At 38.2% G+C, this 22,205-nt stretch overlaps 1 protein-coding gene across 2 annotated transcripts in view; it reads left to right on the top strand.

The window, feature by feature from the left end:
- Nucleotides 1-22,205, top strand: part of CDH13 (cadherin 13) — a 505,317-nt gene that overhangs the window by 168,646 nt on the left and 314,466 nt on the right. For both annotated transcript variants that reach the window (XM_037408727.1, XM_037408725.1), the window contains exon 3: nt 3,734-3,942. In XM_037408727.1, coding sequence (XP_037264624.1) covers nt 3,734-3,942 — 209 coding nt within the window. The remainder of the gene's footprint in view (nt 1-3,733; nt 3,943-22,205) is intronic.

Below are 22,205 nucleotides of genomic sequence, written 5' to 3'. Positions count from 1 at the left end.
AAGGTCTAGAAGTGTCAAATTCATAACTCCAAGGAAGCATAGAATATAGATCCAAATATTTCTCCTGGTTCCATGTGTTGAATCTGCATGCAGTCTTTGAATTTCTGCAATGCGTGCAGATGGCAGCAATGCAGGAACCTCAAGCTTTGTGAATGCCGAGGAGCAAGGTGGCAGAAGTACACTCCCAGCTAGCTTCTCCCCTCTTTTTGAAGCATGACACAGTGTGGCGTATTCTTGAATGTGACCCGTAGTGTTTTGCTGGGTGATGCTGTAGTTCTGAACTATGACGTTTATATTTGAGTAACTACTTTATCATAGGTTTTTTAGACTTTAAATATATTTTTTTACTTTTTACTCCTGACATAATTAATTTCTCAGAGAGTGATGCCAAATTTTCCAGTTGTAAGACTGCAGATCACCAAAAGTTTTTGACTATGAGAAGCACATATTTATTCACTATAACAAGGTACCTTCTTAGGACCTTGTTTCATTGTTGTTTGGGTGGAGGCTTTTTTGTTTCATTGTTGTTTGGGTGGAGGCTTTTTGTTTTTTGGGGTTTTTTTGGGTGGTTGGTTGTTTTTTTTCCATGGGAGCAAAAGAATAAGTTAATCTACTCATAATTCATAATTCATCAAGGCTATAATCTATACGCTGATTAGAATAGACAGTTTCAACTTCCCACATTTGTGGTGACAGGAGAACGTTTTTCTTTTTTTTTGTGGGTTGATAGCTTTAGGAGATTGCAGTGAATCTCTTAAAATGCCTGTCATGTCACCAACGTAAATTGCAGTGGGTGGTTTTACACCAGGAAGGTCTTGCTGACTGACAGCCTTCTGTCAAAACCCCACTGTGAGCACAAGACCCTTTCTGCAAGGGTTCCTGGTCATGGAGAGCAGCACGGGCAGCACAGTCTGAGCACTGTGAAATTGTTCTAACCTGCTACTGCTCCCAAATTCTGTGTTTTTTCTCCCTGCTTCCACTGTAGGGTAAGACTTTGCAAGCAGGGGTCTGCGGCATGACAGACTGAGATAGGTTTGTCTGGAGGGATCGGAGTATCTGAGGGGAGAGAGCTTTTTGTTTCTTTTTTATTTATAATCCCTCTTGCTTTCAGCAAAATTCAATGAAATGGCAAATGAGCTGATGAAAGTCTGGTTTGTTATCCCACTGTGACTCCAAGGATAGTTTTCTTGCCCTCAAGTAAAGCAGAGGAAATGGGAGCAGCTTTTAGTTAAAAATGTGTAAGCAAGCCTAAAAGTTCTGCAGAAGCAGATCCTTCAGGTGCTGGGTTAGTTTTTGTGCAAGAGACTGGCTAATATAGAGCTCGGACTCCTCTCAGAGGAAACTCCTGCACAAATTCACAGAATCACAACTTTGTTCTTTTAAAATCCCACTTCAGGTTCCTAATGGCTTTGTCAGTGTGCGGGCTGGGTGGGGCTCAGGGCTCTGTGAGGAGAGGCGGGGCAGCTGCGAGCTGGACAGCGCCAGTTCCAGCAGGTTCCAGCAGGTTCTAGGCGGTTCCAGCTGGTTCTGCAGCTGCCTCACCAGAGGGCGCACCTGAGCTCATTAGCGCTGCTGGTGAGGACGGGGCAAAGCGCGGCCTGGGCGTGAGGCGTGAGGGGAAAGGTGTGAGCGGGAGCGAGCAGCGTGAACCCGGGGCGGAGGGGGAGCGGGAGGAAGGGCTCCATGCGCCGGAGCGGGATCCCCGCGGCTCTGGGAGGACCCCGCGCAGGAGCAGGTGGGTATGTCCCGAGGGGAGCTGCAGCCTGTGGAGGGGACTCGCGCGGGGGAGAAGTGTGAGGAGGAGGAGCCGCAGAGGAGCCATTAGGTACCGGCTGTGACCCCCCTTCCCCAGGCCCCCGCTCCCGGAGGGGAGGCAGAGGAGCTGGGCATGAAGGAGTGAAGCTGGGCCTGGGCAAAAGCACGGGGAGGGAAGGCTTGGGTTTAATTTTGTCTTTTTCTCACCCTCCGAATCTATTTTAATTGGTGATTAATTAATTTTCTCCAAGTCAATTCTGTTTGGCATGTGACGGTAATTGGCAAGCGATCTCCCTGTCTTTATCTTGACCCACGATATTTTTCATCGTGTTTTCTCCCCTGGTCTTGATGAGGTGGGGGAGTGAGAGAGCGGCTGGGTGGGTGGCTGGGTGCACCCCAAGGTCAAGCGACCACTGTCAATTTGGCAAATAGTGTCCCATGTCTTGTGTTCTGTTTCTTATTCTGAAGTTTGAGCATTTGAGGTTTTTGCTTTTGGCCAATTCTTAATTTAACATGTCTCATCAATATTCATCATAAAATGAGGTTGTATTGAAGTTCTGGAACCAGCAACAGTTCTTTTTCCCTGTTGTGGTTTTTGTGATTCAGTCCCAGTGAATGTCCAGGGAGGAAGGATCTCCATGAGGTCCTCTGGCAGCCCTTTCTTCAAGTCTGGAAGTAGTTGCAAAATCTGATGGAATTTTGGTGAAATGTGGCCATCTGCTATGAGATTCTGTCTGTGCTTCAAGACCAGTTATAGAGATTAAATAGTCAGGAAAAGCTTAGGTATTGGCCAGACGGTGAGAGAATCTGGGATTATTTTTTTTCCTTTAAAAACAACGATCCAATACAGGAAGTCTATACAATTAATTTAAACAATTATTCAGAGTGCTTTATTTGCAGTAAAACCCCATTGTCTTTGATCTTCTGTAGTTTGTATCCCTGTCTGTATTCCTTTCTGAATGTGTAATGCAGTTTTTAAAGATTCAATAGAAATGAAGTGTAAAAACAAAATAGTGATAACATACAGGTAAGTCAAAAGTCTACACTGACTGTAACTCAAGGAGTAGATGGGGAGTATAGAACGTATTGTCTAAAAAAAAGAAAGCCATTCTCATGCAAATATATTGTTCTGAGATGTCAAAACCTGAAAAATTTACTTAGCAATTACAAGTTTGTGGTGAAGGCCTCTTAATCATATTAGCTGGTAGTTACATCACTAATATTTTCTCAAATATTTTGTGCAAAGTGAAATCTACTGCAGCTGGAGAAGAAAAACTTGAGGCAAAGTCTCAAAACTTTGTACTTGAGAGACATTTTCCTCTTTATGTCAGCATTCCTAAATATTTTACATCTTTCACGTAAAGTGAAACAGTATTGTTGGCAGCTGTGGTTGTAATTAAAAGTTCTCAATCCTTAGCTATACAAACAGTACGGCTCATGCAATATATCACAATCCTGGTAGTTCGTAAGAAATGTTATAGTTTGGTTTTTCTGTTAAGTAACACTTTTGCAGTAGACTGAGGTTGAATATTCTGTAAACAACCGCTTCCAAGCATAAGGATTTACTGTATATCTGAAACCGTTTTGCCAGCAGAAGAGCCTTTAGAGATCCTGGGTTATGATGAAGAAGTTAATAAGGACTCTACTGCCCGATTTGTAGAACTAGGTGTGCATTCTGTGCATTTGATTTGAGTGATCACAAAATGTTCATGTCCAGAGTGTTTTGTTTACCTCCTTCCTCCCCAATTAGCATGGTCAAAATCTCTTCATCCTTCTGAAAGCGCATATTCATAACATTTGCCTATGAATTATAGTAACACAAATATAAAGCTTCTTTGAAATGTTTTCCCCTTAGATTGGGAGACATTTCTTCCTGAGATCTGTAGACAAGCCAATAACATAAAGATGTTTGAAGTCTATGTTCCGAAGTATATACTTATAATTGTGTTTTTTCTTTTTTTTTCTTTCCCTCCCCTAGTGGAATTTGATGACTGCAAGGGGAATAACAAATTGAACTTCGAAGTTTCTAACCCAGACTTTAAGGTGGAACGTGACGGGTCTTTAGTTGCACTAAAGAATGTATCAGAAGCTGGCAGAGCCTGTTTGTCCACGCGGCGGTCTGAGCATGCTGAGGATATGGCAGAAATTTTGATTGTTGGAGCAAATGAAAAACATGGTGCATTAAAGGTAAGATAAATATAAAAGATTAGAAGAAAGTGCCAAGGGGATAGAATCTTTTAAGTTGGAAAAGGTGTTTGAGACGGGCAAGTCCCACCGTTAACCTAGCACTACCAAGTCCACCAATAAACCGTGTCCCTAAGCGCCACATCTATAGGTCTTTTAAATACCTCCAGGGACAGTGACTTAGCCGCTTCCCTGGGCAGCCTGTTCCAAAGCCGGACAACCCTTTCAGTGAAGGAAGTTTTCCTAACATCAAATCTAAGCCTCTCCTCGTGCAACTTGAAGGCATTTCCTCTTCTCCTGTTACTTGGGAGAAGAGACCAACACCCACCTGCCTACAGCCTCCTTGCAGGTAGCTATAGAGAGTGATTATGTCCCCCCTGGGCCTCCTTTTCTCCAGACTGAACACCCCCAGTTCCCTCAGCCACCTCTCATAAGACTTGTGCTCCAGACCCTTTACCAACTTTGTTGCTTCTCTCTGGACACACTTCAGCCCTCTACGTCCTCCTGAAGTGAGGGACCCAAACCTGAACCCAGTGTTTGAGGTGAAGCCTCACCAGTGCCAAGCACAGGGGGACAGTCACTGCCCTGGGCCTGCTGGCCACCCTGTTCCTGATACAAGCCAGGAGGCTATTGGCCTCAGCCACCTGGGCACACGGCTGGCTATATATTTACATGTGCCATCTAGGACTGTAGGCTGTTTTAATCTGTAAGCAGAGATTAGAATCTGTCTTCAGTCTAGATATTGCTGTAACATTTTAGCCCTTAGTTTAACTTAAATAGAAATTTGCCATCTTTGAAAGATGTATTGCATCATCAGGTGTAAATGCTAAACATTCATAAAGAAGTGATTCAAATGAAAGAACTCAAGTGTCAAAATGGCTGGTTCTTCTGATGTACATTATAACAGATAACCACAGTTTGGCCACAACTGAAATGGAAAAACACTGTCTAATTGTGTAATTTAGAATTTACAGAATCTTCATGTTCACTCAAGTCTTTAAGTGTCTGAGAACTAAGTCGTATGTTGTGGAATTTAAATTTTCATGTAGGTCTGCTTATCTGATTTTGTTATGTGTTAACTATAAACACCTGCACACAAATAGCAACAGATATTTAAACTTTGTCTCTATGCACTAGTATTTTTTGTTCCACCCTGTTCACTGAATGTGTCCCTTCTTTTCCGCTTCTGAATTTCAGTGTAATACTAACCCCTTACTATGGGGGGAAAAGTGCTTCACTAATTGATAGAATTGTTTACTTCACACCCATGAAAGTGTAACAAAAGGAAATGTGAGATAGCCTTTGCTTCTGTGTCATGGCATTTAGGTGAGAGGCAGGCAAGGCAGTGGCTTATTAAACTGTTAAGCCTGCTACCTTCACAGAGCTATAATTTCAAGGAAGTATAAAGAAACCATGACAAAAATGACTGATCTGTTGTCTTATTTTGGAATTTAGGCTTTCAGCTGCCAGCATTCTCATATATCCAATAATAGCTTAGTATAACTTAAGTCTTCCATTTAAAAAAGTTAGCTTTAGGGGAAAGGTTGAACAAACCCCTGTCCATGGCTGAGGAAATGTTTTGATCTGCACTTTAAGCAGAATGTGACGTGAATATAGATTGCTAGCAGGAAAATACCAGAATGTGTAACTGCAGAGAGCTGATCAGAACACTGAAATAGAATTGAATTGTATTTAAATACGCTGTTTCCTCACAAAGTTAAATTTTAGCAAAGTCATACTTCAGAGAGTCTTTTACATGGTGGAGCTGTGGATTTAGGACCACGCAGTGCCAAATTCAGTGTAGGAAAGCTGCACTTGCTGGAGTTGGGCATTCGGCTGTCCTGTGTCTCAGACTAGTAATGCATTCTCCTTCTGATGCATTCACAAGAATGTTCAAATTTTGTTTTCGCTCCAGGTTTTGAAATCTTAGGAACAGTTTCAAAATGGGAATTTTCATCTCCAGATAGAAGTTACTGAAACCACATAGGAGTTTGAGACATCTCTGACAGGTTGTCTGAAGTTAAACTTCAGGGGATTGGTCTGAAGATCTGATTCTCTGAGAATCATTCTGTTTTATTGTGGTTTTCTTCTAGAAGCAGCCCTTCAATGTCTTTGAGGGGAGCTATTCTATAGAAGTTACAATCTAGGGGAAATTTGTCTTGTAGTAAGGACTAACAGGTGTGTATTTGCACAAGACTATAACATAGCTTTGCCAGTGACCTTTTCTTTTTATGTCCTGCTTGGGTTCTGAGTAGTATCCCCTCAAAGTGTTCCAGAGATATTAATTAATGCTTAGTGTTGAAATCTATCACCAGACTACATTCAAAAGCCAAGTCTGATTTGCCCCCGCTTCTGAATTCTCTTCCAATCACTTTGTGTTGATTCAGAGAAAGAAACCCAGTCTAAATATGGCACATTCTGCCACTTGCCCGTCTTCCCTCATAGATGACTCCTCAAAACAATATTACAGCATCATCTCTACCTGCATTCATAACTTCTATATGGATTTTGATATTCAGCTCATAAGTAGATTACACTTTAGTATGGGGAGTCTTGGTGTGTGCAGTGCCACTGGGAGTTACACGATGAGGATCATGCCCTTCTTCAAGGGAATATAAAGATCTTTAGGGCTGGCTGTCCTACTCTGGCCTCAGCCAGCACTCTGTAGCTGTTACGTATTTTTTTTTTTAAACAACTGTTTCAGTTATTGTTTGCCTATTTTAAACACAACGCAGACACTCTTGTCACTCTGTCATACTTGAGAAGGATATAAAGATTTTAGCGTCCTATCTAAAGTGATTTTATGATAAATTTGAACTTAATCCTGTACTTTTGCAGTCTAAATGTGTCAGCATGGAAACAGCAGAACTGCTCCATCTGTTTATGCAAGGAATCTTGGCTACAAAATGCTCAGATGGATCCTTAGTAATTCAGCATAATTCTGTAGGGTTAAGATGAGCACATGCTAGAGCACTGCTTAGCATTCAGTACTTAGAGTACAGTACCTTGTTTAATTAGGGGATAAGTAGTTCTTAAGTATTTCCCCACTGCCAGCAACTGCTGTTTCTTTTCTGAAAGCATGTAACCTACATCTGTGAAATCCCATTGTTAATGTTTCTAATTGCAGATTCCCAATGTGTTTGGAAATGACTGACAACAATGATCTCTAATGTGCTGACTGGCAGTTCAGAGCCTAGGAAGAGATAGTATAATTCATAAAACTTTCTGATTGCAACCAACCATACTTTAGACAAATACTGAAAATATTTAGAGGTGTAATCTGGCATGTGCAGAAAAGCTTTTGGTATTCCTGTGGTGGAGGGGTGTGGTTCTTTACTGCTGAAGATGTGGGAATATTCCAGCTGGCCTTACTGATCACTCCTACATGGTTAACTTCATGGCCATAGTATAGTCAGTGGCTGCTAGAATACCGCTTACTATTTAACTCTGCTTTTTGAGTCTTAAGTGCATATATATTAGATCTGCAGACCCTGCGTCTCAGATCAAAACCACCTTTCTATTAAAAGGTGGCCATGACAACAATATGAGTAGATGGTTCCTCAACACCATCAGCCAACTTCGCTATTGCTTTCTGATCACAGAACCTTTTGCAGGGTCTAGTGTCAGAAGAGTACATATAGCACTGCTACTTTTCCAGATGTCTGAATGTTTCTGCAAAATATCTGTACCTACAGATATGCATACATGTTGTTGAGAGCAAAAATCTGTATGTCAGATTACAGTGAGATTTCTTTCTACAACCTGTTGTTACTGCCCCTTTCCTCTGATGGTTTTGGCTAGATATATTGGTTTCTGTCTCTCTTGACAGAGGGGAGTATTCACAAAAAAACCCCAACAACCTGTCACTTTTGAGAGAGATGTAGAATGAGTGTACAGAAGGGTTGCCAAGGGCCTATGGAAGGTGTAACGTTATATTGTGTCATTTTTAATAGTTCCGGGTGTGTACACATTTGCACCCTCAGGCAGTCGGAGTGCTCAGTAAAAGAAATGACGTTCCCTTGCATTCACCATGGGGTAGGGCTGGTGAGGCATGAACATCTGTGCTTGTGCTCTGCTTTGCCTGATGTTTGCTTAATAACCTTTTACACAGTCAGGACTTAAGTTCTTGGTGACATTAAAAAAAGACATGGAAATGTTTTGATTCACCCAGGACCCCAAAATGAACTTTGGGTTCATTCTGAATAATTAATCGATTTGCGAAGGTTTGAATCCATAATGGAAAAATAAATCATTTGCAAACCCTAGCTGGGAACAAACTGACTGAGCCAATAAGTGGCAATATTTTATTTTTTTTTTTAGCTTATGTCTTACCCAATGCTTTGCCCCTGCTTTGTTTTAAGGAAATAGTAGGTAATTTTATGGAAAAAAGTTAGAAATTTGATCACATTTGAGCATTTGACAAGAAATAGTGGATCTATTTATTTATTTATTTAGACAGTCTGGTTTTGTGAAAGGTGGCAAGTATAGCCAATCTTTTGTAGAGTCTCATAACAAATTGTGAGTTGCAAAAGGCAGCAAGCTGGGCATTGAACAGCATTCTTTAAAGCTAAATAAAATGGTTGTCTGCTTATCCTCCCCCTTTGTAATCTAACACTGATTTTAATGAATATACCCTTAATACACTGGGACCTAAATGGAAAACCTTGGGAAACTTTCTCTGCTTTTTTCAGTGTGTTGGCAAAATGCAAACCTTTCCCCCCACCTAGCAAAGGGAGTTATTTAGAACTTTTATTTGTTATTGCATCACAGAAACAGGATGAAGGATGGGGGGAGTGAGATATCAAGAGTCTGGCACTAAAGCAGGTAAGAGGGCAGGCAGATATTCAGAAATTCCAGGCTGGTAGTAACTTCACTGTATGGTGCTCAGCGGTCTTCCATACAGAAGGATAAAATGATTAAATAGAAACTGTCAAACCCTCAGGACACTTTTCAGGCACTAGATGGAAAAAGAATAGGAGAAAGAAAAGAAGAGATAAGAGGGACAAGCACACCCTGAAACAGCATGTTGTGGACAAAGAAAGTTTAAAATAATCTCCAGCTCAGATTGAAGGGAATGAAGTTGCTTTCGTCCTGCTACTCTATCCAGTCCACTTTGTAACAGCTAGGGGCTAGTCAGGTATTCTGCTTCTACTTTTGCCTTTGTTAAACCATTGCTTTTCCCAGCATCAGTACCCTCCTATGTTTATATAGCAGGGACAGGAGAGGCAGCCTCGCTGAAAAATTCCCCAGCTGCCTTGCAGACCTGAATTCTATTTCTTACTAAGTCACTGCCTGGATGTACATGTTCATGCAAGTTGCTTTATGCCTGTGCCTGTTTTCTAAAGTATCAAACTGAAATAATGAAACTAAGCTCCTTGGATTTAAACATTAGCATTTCTTGTTTGTGTCTTACTCTCTGCTTTAGCCCTGCAGAGTAGAGATTGCAAATTTTATTGATATGAGATAAAAAAGTGCCTAGAGCCTAAAATCCTACCTGTATGGCTTTCTGTCTTCGAACAGATGATGAAGGATCAATAATCTTATTATGAATCAGGATCTTCTCATACAAAAAACATTCATGCAAGGAAGTGAATAGCTCAGTTTAGTCATCTGGCAGTTCAATAATTTATTTGGAAAATAAGATCAAGAATGAGCCTCTCTCATACAGCAAGGAATTGTTCCCATTAATGTATATTAGTGTGGGTTTTTTAGGTTAGAATAGAGTTCCAAGAAGGCTGAAAATGACTGTGCAAAAAGCATGAATATGGACTCTCATGAGATATTGATAAACAGGCTAGAATAGATTAATATTATTAGATTTTGCATATAGCAGTTGCTGCAAAAAGTAATGCACTGCATAAATAAAATACCGTTTTTTTCATTTCATTTTAAGGCACAAAATAGAGTAAGTCACTGGGATACACTGATATCTATGATACACTTATGAGGGTTGTACTGATCAAAACAGCATATAGAATAGCATTTTCAGAAAAACTGTGGAGATATTTTGCCTTTGGCTATGATGGTGTCCTTCTGGCATATAAAGGTAGGTTTTCTTAAAGAGAAAAGAAAAGAAAAATCATGTTCTCACTTTTGCGTTCAGTTTGGCAGAAAGCTTAACATGGTAACATTCTCCTACTAGCTATTAAATTATTAACTTGTTATTACTACTTATACTTCAGTTTATCACACTGCAAGTGCCTGTTGACTTGGAATTCATGCATAAAAAGCTGAGGTATAAGTGATTTTAGAATTTAATATTTGTGTGTTGATGGTATTTTGGTAAATGACTTTTCCCTGCTTTAATCACCAGAGAGAGGAAGCGTTCTTTTTTTTTTTTAAGTCTGCAATGCTACATTGCAGGTTTCACAGAATACATCTTAATTAATGTCTATGAAAGCAAGAGCTTGTTCTCATCAATGGGTCATTCTGTAGTATCATTTAGCTGCCTTTTTGACTATATTTTTATAAAAATCCTCTTTGCAGGCCACTTGCTGTTGAGGAAACAACAAGAGCTCCTTTATATAAGAAACCTCCTTAACTACTGAAATAAGCTATTTTCCATAGAAATTCCAGTCACCTACTGTCCCTTTTTATCCTTCAGTCTGATCGAGAACCTGCTGAAATAATCAGATTCTAGCAGACTTTAGATCAAACCCACAAAGCTGGAGTTCTGTCTGACAGTGCCGTACCGGCGTGAGTCCCGTAACTGTTTGCTGGGCTCTTCTTGAGTGACCCTGCAAGCCCCATGGCAGTGCGCAGCGGTTAGGATTTTTCATACATAGCCACGCTCTCGCTTTTACTTGGCTCTGCAGCAGAACCTCACCTCTATTGACGGACTTATGCTTTCCCTCAGGCCTGGACTGAATTTATACTTCCAGCTTCACTCTGCAGATTCCCACCACCAAAGAAATGCAGGTTTCATATACACTGGCTTTGGAGTTTGCTCTGACAAAGATCCATTTATCTGAGAATTATTATGGTGCCAAGAGATGTGGCAGTTACCATAGCAACAATTACATATTGTGTTGAATACCAGAGTAAATACTATAAAGAACACGAGCCACTGGTGATTTTCATTAATTTAATGTTCCTTATTTGGGCAAAGTGTGTCTTGTAAGTTTATTCACTGTACATATAAATGCTTGGATCAAACATGTGGGCTAGCTTTCCTTCTATTTCCTTCAGTGCACAACTTCAGCATGTAAATGAGAAGTACTTGGTTATTTAAGGAGAGAAAAATGGTCTTATAGACTGGAAACATGAATAATTGACTGTGAAACAAGAAGGTGTTAGCTTCTGTGAATGTTCAGTGCCTTTCTCTATGAGTAATCTACATTCAGATTTTATGTGAGCTAGGGATGCATTTATCCAGGAAAAGGGACTTTGTGCTTTTCAGTAGCAAGCAGAGCTAAGACAAGTATAGAATATGTTTAACAGGGATTTAAAGGTGAAATGAGATGATCTTTGAAACAAATGCAAACCTTGTTAATTATTCCAAATTGTTAACAGACTAATGAAAAAAGACAGACAAAGATATTCTAAATGACTGCATTTTATTTGAAAACTGCTAAAATCATAATTCCTTTCAGCCCTGAACTACATTTAGATTTGTTATTTTTCCCTGCAGTAACAAGTATTGTCCACAGGACGTTTTCACTATTGCTTGGTGTGCTTCTGGTGTAAACCAAAGGTCTTTGTGGAAGCTCCGCACCAAATGCGATTCTGGAATGCAACAATTTTATTCTATTTTCTTTTGAAACACACTTAGGTCTTATCCTTCATCCATAAGACTTAATGGCAAAGCTTCCATAAATCTCAGTGGGAGAGATGATTCAAAGATTGATGAAGTCTCTTAACTGGACTAAAATTCACACTGGCACAGGGTGCCAAGAAAATACCTACTTGCCTCTTGCCCCTAAAACATTTTTAGAAGAGTTTGAACGGTAGATAATTTGTGTGAAGACATTTTGAATTTAATTAGTTTCTTTTTATGATCTAGGATGCTAACTGTCCTTTACCCATTTAAAAAAAAAATCTACTAAATTTTGTGGATGAGTGATAAACCGTCATGCATTGACATGTAATTTTTTTCCAAGTTGTTATTGTCTGCGTTCATCCTGAAAGTATTCTGACATACAGAAGACTATGCCAATCCTATGTGTTAGTCTCCAGAGACTGATGGAGTTGTGTGGCAATTTGTGCCAGAAATGTGGGGAACATTTACAGGAGCCATTTGGAAAAGGTTTAAATTTTAAATTCATTGTAGTAAATGAGGACGTAAGTGGGAAAGCAACAGGCTAAGCATGATTTAGTAGAACATTAAGCAAGATCATAAAGGATAAGTAGATGTCTCTTAGGATACGTAATATCTTTCATTTATAAAGCAGCTTTCATCCTGTAAGACCCTTAAAGTGTAACTATTAAGTACAGAGAAAGAATATTTATGCGTGCATGTCTGTATACATACATCTGTAAAAAGAGCTATTTGCACAGATATCTTTATTGTTTATAAGACTTTTCCACATCAGGATAGGAAGATTAATTTTTAAGCAAGAGGTTTGGGAAAAGACGTGGTCATTTCTATACAATATTAAAATCGCCATGACATCCTTAATGTCCTCAAATCCTTAATGAACAAGAGATGTTACAGAAACCAGAAGAACCTGTGAGACTTCTGGTGCAGAAGAAAAATTGTCCATTTCCTTCCACAGTTTTTCTCTCATCTGACATGCAGGAATGATGCAGTCAGTATATGAGAACTAGTCCAGTTTCACCAGCGATACCTCAGATTTATTAAGGAACAGACACAATTCCAAGAGGAGGACAGAGTTCTGTCCAAAATGAAACTCAGTGTTCTTTTTTGTGTCAGATGCAAAATATTCTGGTATTTTCCCACTACAAGCTTTTCCATCAGCTTCCAGAAACAGGGTGGATTTGAGAAAGCCATAACAGGAGAAATTATTCACATGAAGAGATGATTCCCTGAGTAAGGGTTTAGTCATTTCTCTTTATCAGAGACATCAAGAATCATCCTTAATGATTGCCCCAATAGTTCCATGCTGGTTTTCACAAACCTGAAGGAGCATTTATTATGGTTATTATAGTAACACCTATCTCAGCACACATCTTAAGCATTTAATGGAGCATCACAGGATAAAAATCTACATTTGTCCTCCCACAAGAATTGATTCTGCTACTACAAGGACAGATGGCTCCTTGTGGACCTAAAATTCCTTACTTGATGCAATTCTGTTGCTTTCAAGAGTATTCCTTTGTATCTTATTTTACAGCTAGCTTTCTTAAGTACCTAGAATAACTTGGCAAGTTGAAGAATGACAGAGTTAAATCTTAATATAATTTGGTATCTCCATAATAAACAACTCTGTTAATATTTACAATCATCTTGGAGTTATTAATCACCCAGCTCCTCACTTCATATTTCACCACCAAATCAAACTAAATAACCTTTGTATTAAGCAGTTGATCTATCTTAAAAATAGCTTCCCCTCTTACCAAGAAGGCACTTAGTGATAGTGATTACACAGGAAGAGAGCGGAGGGGCAACAGGTTGATTTAAGCCAGCCAGTAGCTCTGTTAGGTACAATAATTGGCTGCTGCTAATACTATTGGTACCGCTACAATTCCTCAGTGTTCTTCATTACTATGGAAAAGGTAGATTCTTGTTTAAGGTTATGGGCAAACAGATGTAATAGTAGGAAAGAAGAGCCTCTAGTTTCTTAACAACCTCACTATGACTATACTTTGGTGCATAGCTGTAAACAAGAAGTTTCCTGGTGAGTAGGAATAGATTTGTTAAAATATTTTTAGTAATTGTTCTGGTGACTGCTTTTATTCAAGTTCCAGCAGCACAAAGTCATCTAGTCAGCAACTGTTCTAACTACCATGAACAAATACACCTTAATTTACCTGCAAGTCAGTAAACACCCTTGTGGTTGATGGTGTTCAATACTTGTTAAACCATTTGGCATATTGTTTGAACTCAGTAGGAAATTATTTTGAAATCATTTGTCTTTCATTTCTTTTCTACCTCCAGAATTACCTGGTGGTTTTGAGATAAATGAAGCATGGATCTAGTATATGCAGCTTTTAAGATAAGGAATAGAGTATAATCTTTTTAAAATGAGAGCTGGATCTAGCTTTTGGTGTACTGGCCTTCTGGTGGACTAAATTGTATGACCTTAATACAATACTGCAGCTTCTGCTGCTTAAAAGTGCCCTTTTTTGCATCATCAATCAGAAATGGGTTAAATGCTTTACTTTATTTAAAGTACATTTGCCACAATGGAGAACAACTGAATATTTTACGTGGCCAAGTGCCCTGTTCTACAGTTTGTCAAGGCAGTACGCATGAACTGGGTAGTTTGTTTCTTTGTGTAGGTTTGGGGGTTTTTGTTGTTGTTTTTGGTGGGTTTTAGGGGTTTTTTTTCAGGGGGTGTTCATTTATTTTTATTTTGAACATTGTGACATAACTTACGTATTCACAAATGGAAATTTGGAGTCTTGTGTGTGTGTGTAAACTTTGCCTTTAGGTTGCTTGTATCTTGCATGAGTGTGAATGACAAGATTTTCTGGAGCTTTAAGGACTTTGCTAATAATAAATAACACAAACATTTTCATATCCTCATGATGCCCAATGTCTTTTCAGAGTTATTAGAACAAGCATGCCAAATTTATACATCAGATGAGGATTTATACATTTTGCAGATTTAAAGGCAATAATCTATGAGTATTTCAAAAAAATCCAATCTCTTTTTAATTCTCCTAGATCCCATTTGATGCTGCCTGTTAACATGTTGAATGTTTGTGGGGGGTTTTTTGCTCTTTGCCTTTTTTTTTTACAGTATTGAACACTGTTGTGCTGTATAAAGATTTGTCCTATAATTACTTGGAAGAAAGGTGACAGTACAAGTTTTTTAAAATCTGGAAGACTGTACCAAGCTTTAAATAATCAGATATTAATACAGAAATTTTTGTTATAGGGATTTCAAGGGTATGATCCTGTGAACTACTGGACTATCCTAGGAGATGCTAAAGATTTTATGCATGCACTGACATTAGTACACATTGATATCACCCAACTTTGTTGATGTCCCCAAAAAGGAAATGCTATTAAGAAACCTGTTCGTGTTTGCGCTGCTAATAATTTAAAAGGCTATATCAAAATGCAGAGGGTCTCCTTCAAGCACAACAGTGTGGTGATAAAGTAGCATATCGTATCAGCCCCCATGAAATAGGACACTTGAGTGCTCTCATGAGGCATATAATTCTGATTTGGATATTGTTGAACTCGCCAACAAGAATTCCAGTAAATTAAAAATTCCTGATTGGCTGACAAATACTACACTTGGCAGTTTCTGCTCTAGACAGGAAGAATATTCGCATACCTGTGACTTTTTTTTTTCCCCTGAAGTTGAAATCAAAAGTCAGCCACTCCTGTTTGATACGAAATTCATGACTGCTTAAAGACTAGGTAGACAAAACCTCTGTCAGATGTACTTGGTCATTGTGCTCCAACATGGCAGCACCTGGCAACAAGAATACTCAGATTAGATCTTCTGTTCTCATTGCTGCAAACTATAAAGTCATGCCTTAGATTAAGATACTTACTACATTAGTATTCTGTATTTGACTTGGCATGCATTAATACTACCCTTTGCAGCAGAATTGCCTGCTAGAAATAAAAGCACGTAGGCTGGATTCCTGATTTAGGAAATGGGGATTTCATTATTTGTTTGGGTACTGGCTCAGTCAACAGTTATCTTATCAGTCATAGGTTTATTCATTTACTATTATTAAATATATCAAAACTGAGCCACCATACTGAAAGGTTCATTAGAACTGTTCACATGTATTTAATTTCCAAATATGTTCATAGAAACATTACTAGTATTACATTGGTGTGGGATATTGTGAAAGAGAGATTTAAAAAATATGTTCTTTTTAATGCATGCGTAGTAGTTTTGTGTTGAGAAATATAATGTAGGAACATGCACATGTTGGGTTTTTTAATGAAAAAAAGAAACAGTATGTGTCAATTTTTTGACAGTCATGTTCCTGCTACTTAACTGAAATCATAACCATAAAATTGATACAATTGGTGGTTCTGTCCACTCTGTTTCAATAATGCCTGCAATTTGATACTAAGGAATTTTTATTTGTTTGCTTCTCTTCTGGTTTTCCACAGAGGTGAATTGTTTCAGTAGCAGGTCAAGGGAAATCTTGTCAATTCTTCCATGTGATCAACTTAAAGTGATGCAAAGTTCTACCCACCTCCTGTACTTTTTGGTAATTCTAAAAGGGGGTAAAGGGGGAAGAATTTTCCTGTCTATGTCAAAAGGACTATGGATAGTTCAAACTGTGTGTCCTTATCGCTTATGTAGCTGTGTAGGGCAGGTTAAGTAACTTTCTGACTTCGTCTGCAGACAAATTTATTTTCTCTGTGCTGCTGTATTGTGTTGTCCTCACGTGGTTTGGTCTCTGACCCCCCACTCCTAACAACCATCCTTTTGAGGGTGATATTGTCATTAAAGTCAGAAAAGTCTGTTGTGCTTTGTATGACCTGCAAGCCAAGAATTAAGGTGGAGGTAGGAGGAGGGGATGTTAAAACTTCAGTTTAAACATTGAAAGTAAAAATGGAGAAGATATGGCTCGCTTGAACTCATTGCTGACAAAGTAACATATATACGTGAGGTACGGCTTGAAGCTTTAAGTTACAGTGTTGATTTTAGGTGTGATTATTCACAAAACCATGTAATTAATCTGTCACAGGAAAAAGAGAGCAGTACACCAAATGCAATCTCCATTAAGTCAACAGGAGTCGTTCCACCTATTTTAATGAGCTTTGAATCTATTCATAAATCTGCTATGAGGAGTGTCCAAATCAAAATTTATTTGCGGGTGACCTTGATGTTAATTGTTAGTGCTTCCATGTTGTTTAATTGCCAGGAAAACTGAATGTATTAGTGGTGCCATCATATGGTATAGGCCTTTCTATTGGATACTATTAGCATCAAGTTGATATATATAATACTAAGTGTGCATAATGTTAATGGGCAGTCACAGTATGCCAGTTATATTTTGTGCCTGTGAAACAGGAAAAGAAAAACAAATTTCTTCAGTTATCTTTGATGTTGCTTGTGCTTTCAGCTGAATCCCTGAAAAATTAATGTTTTTTTGATCAAATAGCTCTTTAGAGGATCTCAGAAGTTTCACACTTACTCAGTGGCTTTTAATCCCAGATTTTATGTGTTGACTATAATTACTTAAAAATTATAACTCAAATTTATAAATACCATAAGGCAGATTCTGTTCAGTCCTATGATGTTTAATGAATTTAACATTTGCTGGAAAAGTTCAATCATCTGTATCCCAAATGGAAATGTTTTCTGCTTTAACATATCATATTTAATTCAATTAAAGGAAAAATATGGGAAATATATTAGAAGTATAAAAAAAGAGTTTCTTTAATGCTTGTCTACTAAACAGAAAAATAGTTGATTTACTTGAGGGACATAATTACTGTGTCTTCTAGTGGTATGAAATTATAGAATAGTTAAAGGGTTTGTGGGGAGAAGTTATTTTGGTTTTGTTCAATTACATTCCCAATTCCTTGCCACTGCTAGTAATTACTGTGTCTTTTTCTTTTAGCTGGTGCTCAGTGTATTAGGCTGTATTTAAGATCATTTTATTAATTGAAAATGTGTTTCAGAACAGTTGTGAATTAGATAAGTGACTTGATCAAGACTGAGTCTTTAAAACTATAAAATGAAAAAATAAGGTGAGGGAAATTAATTGTGAGTAGACAATAAGGAAGATAAGACTGGTTTCCAGTGTAAGACTGCGTGTTTAGGACAATCAATGGAGAGAGAGAAAACATTCTGCATTTGCATTATTTCCCCCTTCATTTTACTGGAACTGCTGACAAAGATTGTGGCTTTTGAGACTTTGTTCATACATGTAGTAAAAGATAGCATCTGCCCAAAGAATTCCAGATGTATCAGAGGCTGCGCAATTGGAAAAAAGTGTTATAATACTGACTTTCATACTATATATTCTATATAATTCACTTTATATGTCTCTTCCTCAGATTATTGTGTACAAAATGGAGATACTCAATAAGTATATTAAAGGTAAGATACTCAGATCCAAGTTATAGGGAGCTTTTACCTTTTGCTGGCAGAGACCTAACAATTTTGAAATTTGTTACACTTGGTTGTTCGATTTTACCCTATCCCAAGCTATCTACTTGATGGGTTACATCTGAGCTCAGCTCTAGGGGGCACATGCAGGGGCATCTTGGAGATCTTGATGTGGCCTGCACTTTACCGGGTAGAGCTTGCTGACTTTGTTTTTCTCTAGGAAGGTAATAAGCAATTCAGTGTATATCAGGATGTAGAAACAGATCTTTGCCTTTACCTTATGCTCATCTCCCACAGATTTCCTCTGGATTTTGACACCCATTATCACCATCTTACATGTCCATGAAGACAGATTTGTAGTCCCTTCTAATAACAGTGTCATTTACATGTATGAAAATTATTTAAAAAAAATACATGGACTTGTGGTTAATGCTGAGTTATGTGAAAGTCCTTTTAGCAGATCTTTCTCTCTCTCTAGATATATGTGGATGTGCTACACAGATTTTGAGCCAACTAATGAGCATGAATTATATATTATTAAATGCTTTTCCTAGTTATTAAACTTAATGTAGTTTTTAAAAATACCTGAAAATAAAAATAGGGTTTAATAGATTTTCTTTAACTTATAACATGCTGTAACTTCTATTGTAGGACAGCTAGCTTAAGTCACTGTGGTAATTTTATTTATTTTTTTTAAAGGCATTACTAGACATGTTTTTCTATTAGAAAGTTTATTTTTAATTCTCAGTATTTCATATCTGACATTGTGCTAAATGAGAACATGACTTAAGAGTTGATATTGATTTATACGTCATTTTTTCATTTCCCTTTCCTATTCAAAAGGAATCAGTGCTGACAAGTTAATGAACTCCAGCTACAAATACATAGATAAGCCAAGGGATAGGTTTAGTACCTGCCTTGTTCCAATTATGAAAGGTTTTCCTTAGGTGACTTGTTTCATGTTTGCTACAGGGAAACTGGAATGCTCTGTTCTTATAGTAACTGTCAACAAAGCAGACTATCTGGAGAAGTGACATAATAGGGTGCTATTTATAGAAACCTTTTAGCAAGTCTAAATTCATTTATCCCAGTATATTTAAGTCTTTAGTATTTGCAAGTGGAATACAATTACTTAAAATGAAAGTGCCCTGAGCCCTAGGGCTCTACGTTTAGTAAATATTCATAAAACTATACTGCATTATATCTCCTGTTTTTAAATTAACTTATTGTATAAATTAATAGCTTTGGACAATAGTAGTGAAGAACAGAACTGTAGAACTACCTCTCAGCAGATTTTTTTAACTAAACTGTTTTGTAAATCTTTTGCCTTGATATACTGTCAATGAATATATCTGGCATCCAAGAAGATTGCCCCTTGTGTTTTGGGTGCTTGTTTGTATATATTATTCCAATTTTGATTTTGCTGTTTTTTAACACAGATAAATTGGTGAATCTGATGCAATTGATCTTTTCGCTGGTATCTCCTGCTGCTGGGACTTATAATCTGGTCAAATCTGGTTCAGTGTCAGAAAAAGCTGAAAATCGTTGGGACTCTTTCCTAGTCTTATGGGTAGGGTTTTTTTAGTTCATACAACTTGAAGCTTCTTCCAGAAAGGGTGAACTGTAAAGCCGGGTAAAATTGAGCTCTATGTTAAAAGGTGCCAATCTAGAACGTGTGCGGTCCTGAAGTACTTGCTATGCTTGTAGAGGGTGAAGAGACCATAGAAGAGACATACTCTTCTGTGGTGTAGATTTACTCGAAAGTAATTCTCCACCACCTGGGAACTTGTGGCTAGACACTTTCTGCATTACTAGCAGTGATACAGATACTTAATCTGATTGGGGAATTTGGCCACCAAAGTCACTTGTGGACTTTTGGTATGAAACTTGCTTTCCAAATGTTTGTACTAGTTACAAGACCATGCAGAAATAGAATGATGGAAGAATGAGAAGCTGTATGTATTAGTTAGCTTGTGAAGTAAATTTCTGTGGTGACCTTAAAAGGCAGAGAACACTCTGTTTCATACTTTACATCATAATTTCTCATTTCAGAAGAACAGGGTGGAGATGGTTGTGGCATGCTGCCCTGAATTCCATATGCACGCCTGGCCAGGCGTTGCTCTGGCAGTGGAATAAACTGTTTTCTCTAAGGAATACACTAATGGTATCCAGCCAACCAGCAAGTGGCATAAAAAAAAGTTTTAAAATGTGTTTTCAAAGTTATGCCTGCACAGTATTAGGAGCTTGTTCTGCTCTCCTGTGGTGCTGATGCTGACAGGCAAAGTCAAGGTGCACTGGTTTATTGACTTTAGGGGGAGCTCTGATTTTTCAGGAGGAGGGAGCTAGATGTCCAGAAGAAAACAGTTTTTTTCTCCCTACTGCCCCAAAACAAACAGAACTCAAAACAAAACTAAGAGCACCAGCAGCAATAATATTGTTCATCAAGGATGCCAGGATGAGAGATTGGAAAGGATGTTAAAGTTGTTCTATGTACTATTATCCCAGTCTTGCAACTGGATATACACGGGGATAAGTCTGATCCAGGATCCAGTTTTTTGTCATTTTAGTACTGTTCATATTTTCCTATCGTGAGAAAAAGGTGAAATACCAGAAAGATTCATCTTTATTTCAAGATTAAAGTTTCAAAAGCTTAAGATTTTAACTTTACTTAAATCTTGAGGAGGTTTGAAAACCTATTATATAATCGCATCTTTCATTTCAGCTATAGCTGGAAACAATACTGTCAACATAGCATAAAAATATTGGTTTTATCATGTTTCTATTTGTATTGCAAGACTAAATATCTCTCAGGACTTCTAAATTCACAGGCTTAAGAAATTTCTATTATTCAAGATAAGCTTCAGATGAGCCTATAAAACCCTGCAATTTTTTTGTACAAATGCAGACCTCCTCATGTTTTTGAACTGTAGCCATACCTGATGTGAGCAGTGTGTTCACTTAAAGCTTTTGTTGTTTTTAAAGGTAATGCAGGTTTCAGTGCATTTCTTGTATTTTCCTAGAAAAATTAACAGTATTTGTGGTACACAGATTTAGTAGCACAGAACTAATGAATATCCCTTCATTATTTAATACACAAATTGAAGTGCTTGTTATTCAGAGAAAAATAAAGGGGGCGGGGGGGGGGGGAGATCTTTCTACAAGTGATCTGGTCATAATCTCTGTATCTGTGCAGCAAACAAAATAGTCTGAAACTGCAGACTTCAACTGAAGTTTCATGTAGACCTAGTGCCTGAAGAGGATATGTCTCACTGAGACTCTGGTGAGACATCACTGAGATGCCTACCTGCTGGTTCTGCTTCATTACCCAGATGTTCAGCAGCTTTGATCTGAGCTCTTCCCTTTAGTGAACTGCTGTAAAGATTCTTAATAGTGTAGACAGACTGTTGTTATGCTGTCCTCTGGACATCTTGCTTTAGAAGTACGTGCCAAAGTTTTGAGGTCTGCCTTAGTGGCTCTTCACATCTGTTTTTAGTCAGCTACAGTGGGGTGGCTTTGAATAACTTCCCTGCCAGGGAATGTCTGTCACCTCAAGGAGGTGGAAATAAATGGAAACCATGTTGCCAGAATTAAAAAAAAAAAAAAAAAGAATAGTGGGAAGGAATTGTGTTGGTACAAATTTTCTGGGAAGACAGGTAAGGGACAGAGGTAAAGTGGAGGAAAATAATGAGGTAAGAGTTGTGGCAAGCCAAAGAGGACACAAGGAGAACTAAAATTTAAAAAAAAAAAAAAAAAAAAAGGGTTTGTGTGTGGAAGGGTAAGCAGAGAGATGGGATAACAGAGCTCAGAAAAAAATAAAGGAAAAGAATGTGAAACCCCCAATAAATCTATATCTATTCTCACAAGTTTCCTGAAATTGTTCATGCTCCCACTTCGTTTTAGTTTCTTTTTGCAGCCTGTAGCATGAGTCTCATAAAACTTCACGAAGATTATAATGCAATACCTTGGCACCAATCTCTCTTGTTTATGTGTCCATTAGTTCAAAGCCACAGACAGGCAATTTATTGGGTATGAAAAATGTCACCTATGGCACCCTCATTTGCATCTGAAAATTGATTTTTGTCACACTGGGATTTTAGGACAACC

The sequence above is a fragment of the Falco rusticolus genome, chromosome 15, assembly GCF_015220075.1.
Source record: "Falco rusticolus isolate bFalRus1 chromosome 15, bFalRus1.pri, whole genome shotgun sequence".
Lineage (NCBI taxonomy): Eukaryota > Metazoa > Chordata > Aves > Falconiformes > Falconidae > Falco > Falco rusticolus.
The sequence above is the reverse complement of the archived record's forward strand: the minus strand, read 5'-3'. Positions and strand labels throughout refer to the sequence as shown.